Source organism: Pelophylax lessonae (assembly GCF_965119305.1).
Source record: "Pelophylax lessonae genome assembly, chromosome: 1".
NCBI lineage: Eukaryota > Metazoa > Chordata > Amphibia > Anura > Ranidae > Pelophylax > Pelophylax lessonae.
Genome location: NC_138768.1, coordinates 120,094,071 through 120,106,129, shown reverse-complemented (window position 1 = coordinate 120,106,129; position 12,059 = coordinate 120,094,071). Strand labels below are relative to the sequence as shown.

General features: G+C 42.7%; 1 protein-coding gene across 1 annotated transcript; it reads right to left on the bottom strand.

Moving 5' to 3' along the window:
• Positions 1-730: 730 nt before the first annotated feature.
• HTR1A (5-hydroxytryptamine receptor 1A) lies at positions 731-3,352 on the bottom strand. Its single transcript, XM_082244220.1, has one exon. It carries the CDS (start codon positions 2,760-2,762, stop codon positions 1,524-1,526), a length of 1,239 nt encoding a protein of 412 aa, XP_082100346.1. The 5' UTR covers positions 2,763-3,352; the 3' UTR covers positions 731-1,523.
• Between the last annotated feature and the right edge of the window lie 8,707 nt (positions 3,353-12,059).

Below are 12,059 nucleotides of genomic sequence, written 5' to 3'. Positions count from 1 at the left end.
TAATGTAAACAAGATTTCTATATCTGCTTTCTGTAGAATAGTGAAAAAAGCAAGCATGTGCAGTCATTTATGACAGCCAATAAGAAACCTGATATATAAGCCTGACTACACCAGACAGTTGATAGCTGAGTTCTAACTAGTTGCTATGGTTTGCAAAACATCCTTGATGCTTGTACTATAATATTAAATAATCTCCTATTGAACTTACATTAATAAGGCAAAGATTAATGTGCAGACTGCTGGTAACCCAATCAGCAAGTATCTTGTATTATTCATACAAATAAAAAAATGAAAAACTGATGGGCTGCTGTGAATGTATGTGCACATCATCAGACATTTGTGCAATGTTTGGTAATATAACCGGAAATGTGCAAAGACTAGATGATACAATACTTTATATGACTAAAATCCCTTCTTTTAACTGTCTCGACTGTCAACATTTAAATTATTCAAAGAAAGGCTATTTACTTTTTATATTACATCTAAATCTCAGCCATAAGTTAAGTTCAGTTGGCAGCATAAACAGTTGACCTCTTATAAGTTACTAAGGGTAACAGCACAGCCTTTTCCTGTGTGATTAAATATCCCCTTATCCATTAACATGTTATAATAATTTACACTTCCAAGATTTCTCCTTTTAAATCTCAGTAACTGAACTTTCTTTCATTATGACTGGGTGAATTGCATTGCATTACACAAGACAACATGGTTTGCACTGCAAGGCAAAGTTTATTAGCAATAAACTTGCAAGTTGTATGATCACCAGTGAATATTGCAATTTAATACTGTACATTCAGGCCAGAATACATGTCTACATACAATACTCACTGTTCTAGAGTTTTCCTTTTTTTTAAGACAATCTTATTTCATTTAAATAGACAGTTGAGTTTATGCATAGGATGATTTATTCTCATAATACTGTGAGATGAGTGGTAGGTATTGCAATGGATACAAGGGACTATCTACAATACCCATCACTCCCTCCAAATGCAACTAAGGGGGGAAGAGGAAAAAAAAAAGAAGTTGTTACATAATGGCATCCCTGTGCCATTACAATGGTCATTAAGCCACCTGGTTTAGTTAACATGAAAAAACAACAAGCAACAGTTCATCAGCCTCTTGGTCTGTGCAAATATGTTTCAAAAGACAATTTCAAAATTATCCGAATGCCATGTAGTGGCTATGAAAAAATATTGAATATATATGTACAGTCTATAGAAATTCACATTGAAATAATGGCAGCCATTAAACCTAGGTTTTACATAGTTCAACACTTATGCATTTTGTTAGTCTGGGTCCACCAAGTGCCAGAGCCAATGATGAATCATTAACCATCAATAAAGAAATACAAAAGAAAATGGGCAGACTCGATGGACTACTCAGTCTTTTTTTGCTGTCACTTTTCTATGTTTCACCCCCCCCCCCTTTTTTTCCTTGGTTGCTCAAGGCTTTTAAGGGAACAAGCATTAAAATAAGGGCTTTTGTAATGGGCACAAGGCAGGCAAGAGCAAATAGGATCGTCTTCACTGTCTACAGTATTTGCACTTGATGATTTTCTTAAAAGCACTTTGGAAATCTTTATTAAAATAAGCATAAATAATAGGGTTCAGGAGAGAGTTTGAGTAGCCTAGCCAGTTGATGACATCGAACAGCAAGTGTGGCATGTGGCAGGATTCACAGAATGGCAAAACCAGGGCAACGATGAAGAATGGCAACCAGCAAAAAATGAAAGTGCCCATAATGATACCTAGCGTTTTAACTGTTTTCCTCTCCCTTGCCAGGGCCACTTTCCTCTTGGAATCAGCGCTCTTGTCGTTTTTCTTCTCAAAGCATGTAGGAGATAGGTTGTCACTGGAATGGTTTGGCAGCGCAAGGTGGTTCTTAGAGTTGGCATAATCATGGACCTCAATGATCTCCAGCGCAGCCCCATCTTCATTGTGCCTGACTGCCCCATTGACACAGGCATTGTCGGGTTTGGGCTCCACACTCCTCTTCCAGTTCTTACTAGGCTCCCCATTGCTTTTCCTCTGGATGGTTGCTGGGGAGATGGACAGAGAAGTGTCTGCCACTTTCTTCTTCTCAGTTTTCTTAACAGTTTTACGAATCCTGAACCTGGCTGCTTTAAATATCTTACCATATAATATCAACATTAGAATTAACGGGATATAGAAAGCCCCAAAGGTGGAGTAGATGGTGTAACCTGGGTCTTCACTGATCTTACAAGCATCAGGGTCAGACCTGTCTTCAGGTGTCCTCCAACCCAACATGGGTGGGATGGATATTGAGAAGCCCACTATCCAGGTTATGCTAATGAGAATGGCAGCTCTCCTAGGAGTCCGCTTGTTCACATAGTCTATGGGGTCTGTGATCGCCCAGTATCTGTCCAAGGCTATAGCGCACAAATGGAGAATGGACGAGGTACAACACAAAACGTCTAAAGAAATAAATATATCACAGGTTACCTGGCCCAGAGTCCACTTGTTGAGAACTTGGTTGTGAGCCGCCATGGGTAACACCAAGACTGAGACCATCAAGTCGGTGACCGCCAAGGAACCTATGAGATAGTTGGCCACCGTCTGTAAAGTCCTCTCCAAGGCTATGGCTGCGACCACACAGGCATTGCCAAAAATCGCACAGAGGATCAGTGTGCCCAAGAAGAAGGAGGTGATGATTTGGTAGCTGAGGGCTACCTCTTCGAACTTGGTGCCATTCCTCTTCTCTGAAGAATAGTCTGAAGAGGTAGTGTTATTAAATGCATCCATCCCAAAGAAGCCAAAAGGTAAAGGTAGTAGAAGAGGGGGGAGGGTGGGGGATGGGAAGCTGGGATCAGGACGTCCTGTGCCTAGCTCACTTGGGGTGAATGGACGCCTAGGCTCCAGCTCCGGACTTCTTTAAATCGGGCATAGTTTCAGAGGTGATGGATACCACTCCAGTCTGCGCTTCTTGCTTCTGCGAATCATTGGCGACTGATGAAGTGTAGAATTCCACAGAGTGCAGGGAAAAAAGAGAGGACGTCAGCGCTGATGGTGTGAGCAGAGCACTAGGACATGGAAAAAAAGAGACTGTCTACCAGATGAAATCCATCTTCTCCCCCACGCCTTGGTCCTCCTGCCCTCTCTAGATGACTTGGACAGCAATAAAAGGCGAGGCAGTCACTAACTTGCCACTCAGTGAACTACAACTGCCTGCTGTGAGAGTCTATCCCTCTTGCTGAGCTGGGATTGTATTGTAGTTCCTTTCATAGGGAGAGCAGGCGGAGCTTTACAGATTGGCACTGCTGTCTTCCCTCTGCCCATAAGATCGCTCTCTGTACAAGCTTGCAGATCCTCAGCTGGTCCCCCACTACTTGTTATCTCCTTTACATATCTACCTATAGAAGGAAACTTCCCCCTCTCACCATTGCAATGTGCTGCCTTTCCCTTATTAACCCCTTCCCTGATGAAGATCGCAACACTTTGCAGAAAAATGGTTCTCTGTACAAGCTTGCAGATCCTTAGTTGGTTCATCTAGTGCTTATAACACTTGTTGGTTCCCTGGCATACCTACCCATAGAAGGAAACTTCCCCCTCTCACCATTGCTATGTGCTGCCTTTCCCTTATTAACCCCTTCCCTGCTGAAGATAGCAAAACTTTGCAGAAAAATGGTTCTCTGTACAAGCTTGCAGATCCTTAGTTGGTTCCTCTAGTACTTATAACACTTGTTGGTTCCCTGGCATACCTACCCATAGAAGGAAACTTCCCCCTCTCACCATTGCAATTTGCTGCCTTTCCCTTATTAACCCCTTCCCTGCCGAAGATAGCAAAACTTTGCAGAAAAAGGGCTCTCTGTACAACCTTGCAGATCCTTAGTTGGTTCCTCTAGTACTTATAACACTTGTTGGTTCCCTGGCATACCTACCCATAGAAGGAAACTTCCCCCTCTCACCATTGCAATGTGCTGCCTTTCCCTTATTAACCCCTTCCCTGATGAAGATCTCAAAACTTTTGCAGAAAAATGGTTCTCTGTACAAGCTTGCAGATCCTTAGTTGGTTCCTCTAGTACTTATAACACTTGTTGGTTCCCTGGCATACCTACCCATAGAAGGAAACTTCCCCCTCTCACCATTGCAATGTGCTGCCTTTCCCTTATTAACCCCTTCCCTGATGAAGATCTCAAAACTTTTGCAGAAAAATGGCTCTCTGTACAAGCTCGCAGATCCTTAGTTGGTTCCTCTAGTACTTATAACACTTGTTGGTTCCTTGGCATACCTACCCATAGAAGTAAAACTTCCCCCCTCTCACCAATGCAATGTCCTGCCTGTCCCTTATTACCACTTACCCCTTCCCCCTTCCCTGCTGAAGATTGTAAAACTTTGCAGAAAAAAGTGTTTCTCTGTACAAACTTGCCTATCCACAGTTGGTTCCTCTAGTGCTTATAACACTTGTTGGTTCCCTGACATACCCATAGAAGGAAACGTTCCCCTCTCAATAACACAATGTGCTGCATTTTCCTTATTAACCCCTTCCTGTTGAAATGTCTCTCTACAACCTTGCAGATCCACAGCTGGCCCCCCGAGTACTTGTTGGCTCCCTGACATACCTCTCTATAGAAGGAAACGTCCCATTCTCAACAATGCAAAGTACTGCCTGATCCTTATTAACCCCTTCCCTGCTGAAGATTGTAAGACTTTGCAGAAAAATGTCTCTCAGTGTAGGCTTGCACATCCACAGCTGGTCCTCCCCAGTACTTGTTGGTTTCCTGACGTACCTATCTATAGAAGGGAACTCCCCCCTCTCACCAATGCTATGTGCTGCCTTATCCTTATTAACCCCTTCCCCGCTGAAGATTGCAAAACTTCAAAAAATAGTCTCTCTGTATAGGCTTGCAGATCCACAACTGGTTCCCCCTCCCCTCCCCCCAGTACTTGATGGCTCCCTAACATACCTATCTATAGAAGGGAACTGCCCCCTCTCACCAGTGCAATGTGCTGCCTGATCCTTATTAACCCCTTCCCCACTGAAGATTGCAAAACTTTGCAAAAAAATGTCTCTCTGTATAAGCTTGCAGATCCACAGCTCCCCCCCCCCCCCCCCCCAGTACTTGTTGGCTCCTTGACATACCTACCCATAGAAGGGAATAGAAGGGAACTTCCCCCTCTCATCATCATCAATGCAATGTTCTGCCATTTCTCTGCTGAGGATTGCAAAACTTTGCAGAAAAAAATGTCTCTCTGTTGCAAACAAATACATATCTTCCTAAGTGCAGATTTGACACGTTTTGATGTCACAGAGTTATTATTAGACAATGCATTATTTGCTGTGTGGTTTTATAGCACAGCATAGAATTAGAACAGCTGGAATGAAAGTTGGTGCTGGCTCCAGTTTTCAGGACCCTGGACAGCAGCTCAAAGTGGAAGGTGGTTTGGCGCCATCTACAGGCCAGTCAGGAAAAATAAGGTCAGCGAAGGCTGACACGCACACACGCACTCTGCACACTGGATTATGCAAGATCCGAGGGTTCCATAACATTATTTACCCAGATTAGAGCAAGGATTAGATATGATGTGCTAGCCACCGAACTCTGTTTTCCTGTTGCAGTTATTCCAAGCTTGTGTTTGTTAGGGAATCGCTACAAATCTAGTGCACTGCAATTTGCTAATTCTATGGTGGGGACAGATTGATATTCTCATGGAATGCTTTTATACAGAAAGAATGCCATTGGCTGTTGGTATGCAGATAAAGAAAAAAGATTTTCTTTAAAAGAACACTTTTGCCTCGTACGCATGATAAGAAAATTGGACGAATGATCGTCCGTCTTTCTTTTTTTTTTTTTTTGCATTCTAGTGTCGTAACGAAAGCCAGGAGGTCACTAAAGTTACGTACAACAGAATACAACTTCGGAAGTAATGCATTGTATTGTATTGTAATGTATTTTTTAATTTCCAAGCATGCATGGTCTTGGTCACACAATTTTTTTAATTACACGAAAATAGTTCATTCTGTTATCGTACGAGAAAAGTTTTCATGCATTCCCTTCTGATATTTTCACATGAACTGTTGTGATCGTCTCTCGAAAACTGTGTACTAATCAGATTATCGGACGATCGCTCCTAGCGATGCACTGATAACAGTTTTTTTAAGACCGAGCGTGAGTACAGATACTTTTTCTCAAGTACTCGCCAATACCAATTACTGATACCTATTTTTAGTGTCTTGTGACAGTTGACAGTTTTTTTAGGGCTTCTTCACACCATATATGCATGAAAACCGATGAAAAATGGCACAGATTTCACTTCCAGAGACATCAGTTTCATTTTCAGATCAGTTTCACATCAGTTTCACATTCGTTTTAGATCAGTTTCACATCAGTTTCATTTTCAGATCAGTTTCACATCCGTTTCAGATCAGTTTAATTCTTAAATCAGTTTCAGATCAGTTTCTCGTCAGCTTCATTTTCATGTGCATTTCAGTGTGTTTTTACAGCCTGTATGCAGTGAGATTTGAAAAAAGAGTCTTCTTTGATTTCAGTCCTGTTCTAATCTCATACGCTACAATTCACATTGCAATCACACCTGAACCACACTTGAAATTGTACTGCAAACCAGCCTGGAAGGTATCGGTTTTAGCATCAGAGCATTTGCACCAGTACATGTACTGGAGCAAATGCACAGTATTAGCACCCATACCAATATCAATATTGGTTAAACCCTTCGCTCCGAAAGCAGTATTTTCCATCACATTTTCTCATCATGTGTACTATCAGTCCCAGTTCACTCTGATGTGGATCAGATGTGATTCGAAAGGCAAAGATTTGCATGCAATCTGAAAATACATTGTTTTCTCTGAAGGATGTTCACATCTGTGCAGTGCGATTTCGATCCGGTTAAAAAAAGGGTCCTGTGAGAGTTTTTCAGCGATGTGTTCCAAACTCACACAGCACAGAGTATAGTGGCATTCTGAGGTAACTGTTCACATAGAATGCGATTCGTAGCCAGTTTTTGCATTGAAAGAGGCTGGAAGGAAGATTTGCATAGAAGTGGTTAGAAGACAGATTTGCATAGAAATGGATGGAAGGCAGTATTGTAGAGAAGAGGATGGATGGCATTTCTAGCATATGAAATCAGATTGAAAATTGCAGCAGTACTAATTTTGCATTGAATGAAAGGGTATTCACAATCGCATCTCTGAATCGTATCAGAATTGCATAAATGTGAACCCAGGCTAAAAGAGGAGTTCCAGGTATGGATATTTTTACATAGTTACATTGGTCCAGCTTGGAACAATATAACTATGCATACAACCCCACTGGGGTTGATTTACAAAATCTGGTGCAACTCTACATAGAAACTAATCAGCTTCCAAAGCTCCACTGAACAAACTGAAGTTAGAAGCTGATTGACTACCATGCACAACTGCACCTGATTTTTAGTAAATCAACATGTGTTTCATAGGGCTCTTTCACACGGGCGATCCGATCAGATTCGCCTGTCAGTTTTTTAGGCGGATCGGATCGGATCCTCCATGCATCCCTATGGGGCAGTAAATGTCAGTGGAGACACCTCCGCTGACACCCGCTGCCATCCGTATCCGATCCTGTCCGTGAAATCTGGACGGATGGAAACCCTATTTTTTCATCCGTTCAGGGATCGGATCGGATGAGAGCAGACAGACGGAGGCGGACCGTGTGAAAGAGCCCTTAGAGCTGTATTAAACCCAAAAGCAAACATTTATTATATTGCAGCTTACCTTTTCTTAGATATGATGGCTGCATTTAATTGCTTTTTTAGGCTAAGCCTGTTGTTTTTCAAAAGCACAAGCTCTCCAACAGAATGTATCAGTTGCAGAGATGGGACTAAAGACCTGCCACTGACAGGGGTGATTAGAATGATCAGCTTTATGCAAAACCTTTATCCCAAAAGGAAAAAAAGGTTGTTGTAACTAGTGTTAGCTGGAGTTTGACTTTATTTGTTAGTGTATTTAAATCTGCTAGTTCAACACTGCCCTTACCTAAGACTGGCAATGCTGATGTGCGCCTTCATCCAAAGTGGAGGCACTCTACTACAGGTGGTGTGTTACTGGTCATATCACCAGGTGAAAACAGCATGACAAAAGCCTTAAAAAATGAAATCTAATGTAACCACATCTAATGATTGGAAAGCTGCAATATATTTTTGATTATGTTTGTGACATAGACCCTTTAACAATCAGAAGAAAGCTGCTATGAATTCCCTCCCCAGAAAGATTCACATAAATATAACTTTACATGCAGTAAATATGCAGGTATATTCTTTATTTCATTAAAATGTGATTGCTTCATACATACTGTATATGACATACACAAAGTTTAAATAAAGTAAAAAATTTTAACAAAAACCTGACTCCTTTACATGAAAAAAAGTAATGGCCACACATTACAAAAATGAAATACAATCATCTTATGCAAATTAAAAAAAAGTTTTATTCAGCTCAATTGCTACTACTTCTAGAAAATGAGAATTAGTACTTGCTATTATGGAGTGGCACAAGATGGCAGTTGTGCAATGATACAAATTAAAAGAGAGGCACTTAGCAGGTGGCGATATAAGCAGTGGCAGGGTGCATTTTCTTTCATCTCTTTAAATAGGAAACCATTGATGGGGACAGGGGAGAAGGCCGTATAGTGAACATTAATGTTTTTTTTTTTATCTGATCCCCACAGACCCCCTGTAACCCAATCATGGACCACTACTACAGTGACTGCCATTTGCTCCTGGGTCCCCTGCCAAGTGGCTGCCCTACTGCATTTTGAACACAGAAGGTTGAGCACTGGGCATGGGTGCCATTCAGAGGAGGCTTTGCATTTTCTCAATAAACGGAATGGACATGGCTGAGAGCGTGACATCACCACCCCACCTCTCCACCTCTAATCAGAGAATGCTTTGTATTCATTGAAAAAAATGTAAATTAATCTCTGAAAGGCACCCATGCTGGGCAGTTGACTTCCTGTGCTCACAGTACAGCAGGCCAGCCTCTCAGCATAGGACCCAGAAGCTTGTGGAGGTCACTCTATTAGGGGTGCCAACTACAGTGATTTTAGTGATTTCTAGCTTCTATAAAGATTCCAAAGGCATGGTTTGTGCATAATTACATCCGTCCAAGTAGGATCAATAAAACTCCATTAAAAATGTTACATACATGGAATATTTTTTTAAACATTAAAAGTAAAATTCCTCCATTGCAGTGAGGCTGTGCTTACATTGCATGAAATAACTGCTCATTTATGTCTAGGAGGACCAGGAAAAACAGCTTTACTTGCCTGATCCTGATTTCTGCTAGACTGGGCCTTGCAGCCTCCACTTCTCTGCACTGCAGTGGTCTAAGGTCCTCTGATGTCAAGACTGATGCAGGTACAATAGCTCTTCAGTAGAAATGAGGGTGCCAATAGACAGTTCACTACTGAAGCATGGGGGAGAGCCTTCTGCCAGGGTAGCAGAGGACCAGGTATGTAAAACGTCTGTTACCATTCCCTGGACCAGTGATGGCAAACCTTGACACCTCAGATGTTTTGGAACTACATTTCCCATGATGCTCGTGCACTTTGCAGTGTAGTTGAGCATCATGGGAAATGTATTTCCATAACATCTGGAGTGCCAAGGTTTGCCATCACTGCCCTAGACTAAACAAGGCGTAAACACTTGCAGTGCAGAGGCAGCCCTACTGCAAGGAAGGACTTTTACTTTTCTGGAGTTTGGCTTTAACAATGCAGCATTTCACTAATTTGGCTTACCTGTATTTTGCTTGTGGATCAGTATTTACACTCTAGAGCAGCCTTTGTCAACATTTTTCACATGAAGGAACAGTTAAAATAATGCTCAGGTATTAGGAACCCCCTGTATTACTTGTTATATCCAGTGGTGTATTTAGGTTTGTGCTGCCCTAGGCCTGACTAAACTTTTGCACCCCCTAATTTAAATATGACCCCCCCTTCTGTAAAGGCCACACCCCTTCCTGTTTATGACCCACCCAGTCATCTGTAAACCACAGACCACAACCACAGTCTATCAGTGCCCATCAGTGTAGCTCCATCAGTTCCCATAAGTTCAGCCTCATCAGTGCCCATCAGTGCGGCCTCATCAGTGGCCATCAGTACAGCACAATTAGTGGCCACCAGTGCAGCCTTTCAATGCCCATTAGTGCATCATATCAGTGCCCATCAATGCTGCCTTATCAATGCAGCCCCAGCAGTGCAGCTTATCAGTGATGCCTCATCAGTGGCCATCAGTGCTGCCTCATCAGTGGCCATCAGTGCAGCCTATCAGTGCCCATTAGGGCAGCATATCAGTGCCCATCAGGGTAGCATATCAGTGCAGCCCCATCAATGAAGCTTATCAGTGCCGCCTCGTGCTCATCAGTGCAGCCTCATCAGTGAAGAATATCAGTGCAGCCTCATTAGTGCCCATCAGTGCAGTTTATCAGAAACCACCATTGTGGCCATCAGAGCAGCATATTAGTGACCATCAGTGCAGCCTATTAGCACCCATCAGTGCAGCATATCGGTGCTGCCTTATCAGTGCCACCTCATCAGTGGCCATCAGTGCCTATTAGTACAGCCTTATGTCACTGGATTAGTAAGGTTACTCCTTTCTTTTAAGATATTTGGACTTGTGTTTGCTGCCACTGATTGTAATCATTGGATTATTTTACTTATTTGTATAATGACTAGGAAGTCCGGAGTCATTATAGAAATCAGTGAAATAATCAGTGGCAGCAAACACAAGTCAAATACATCTTCAAAGATATCGCTATCTACTAATCCAGTGACATCTTGTGATAACAGATATGAGGTGAGCTGGTCCAAAATATTATTGCTATCATATACAATTAAAAGTCTTAATTTTTTGTGATGCAATTTAATATGCTTGCTCAAGGAAAAGGATGTTTAATGAAATTAAATTATATTATTGACATGATGGCTGCCATATCTGGGAGCGGAGGAAGGTAGGCGGAGCATTAGGCTGCAATGCCACACTTATTAGCATTGGCGGCCGTCAGGCCAGTTGTATTAAGTGTGGTCCGAATGTCCTCACTGGCCGGTATTATCATACTAGGAGGTATCAGTGTGACCGCTTTATGGGGGGTGCCAGACTGATTTGCCTCCTGGACCCTGCCCTCTGGCTCAATTCTGGCACTTTACTAAAAGTGTAGCGCAAGCCGGCGGGGACCCTTTTTGTGCAGGAGTCAGGAGGAGGCTGTTTTCGTGTGGGGTACAGCTTTTTTGCTGCCCCCCTGAAAAGTGCCGCCCTAGGCCTGGGCCTTGTCGGCCTAGGCCAAGATACAGCACTGGTTATATCTATAACTTACATAATAGAAATGCGATATAGAGTGAGCTGAATTACAATATTAAATGTATATACAAGGAATGCAGCATACTTAGCTTTATACAATAACATTATTTTCAGCATTGATAACAAAACTAAACAGACACTAAACATAATGACCCCTTTTATTGATGGTCAATGATGTGCCCTCTTTAGACTGGTGGTCAGTGGAGATGGGCTCCATTACATTGGTTGCCAGTGGGGAAGGGTCTCATTACTCTGGTTATCAGTGGAGTAGGGTCCCATTACACTTGTGGCTATTGGGAGAAGAACCCCCTGGTTGTCAGTGTTAGAAGGGGTGATCAGTGGGAAAAGTGCTCCATTACATTTATGGTCAGTGCAAACAATTCTCCTTACATTGGTGGTCACTGATGTGCCCCTTTAAACTAGTGGTCACTGGAGAAGAGCCCTATAACACTGGTGGTCGGTAAAGAAGGGCCCAATTACGCTGGAGGTCAGAGGAGAAGAACCCTGCCCTATTACACTGATTGTCAGTGAAATAAGATGGGTGCTATCCAGCCACAGCATGCAGAGGAGGTGATGGACTGGCTTACTAAACCATCCTCATCCTCCTCATCCTCTGACACCAAAGCAGAGACTAGTGAGCAGTCCACTGCAGCTGGCAGAGTGGCTAAATCTGCTTCCTTGGCAGGAAGATGGTGCCGTGAGGAGGCTCGCTGAGGAGCTCCGTGCTCTCCGCAACGGCGTCGGCCCGTAATCAGC

Excerpts from the sequence above, each read along its gene's own strand:
- HTR1A (XM_082244220.1), bottom strand. The coding sequence starts at position 2,762 with ATGGATGCATTTAATAACACTACCTCTTCAGACTATTCTTCAGAGAAG.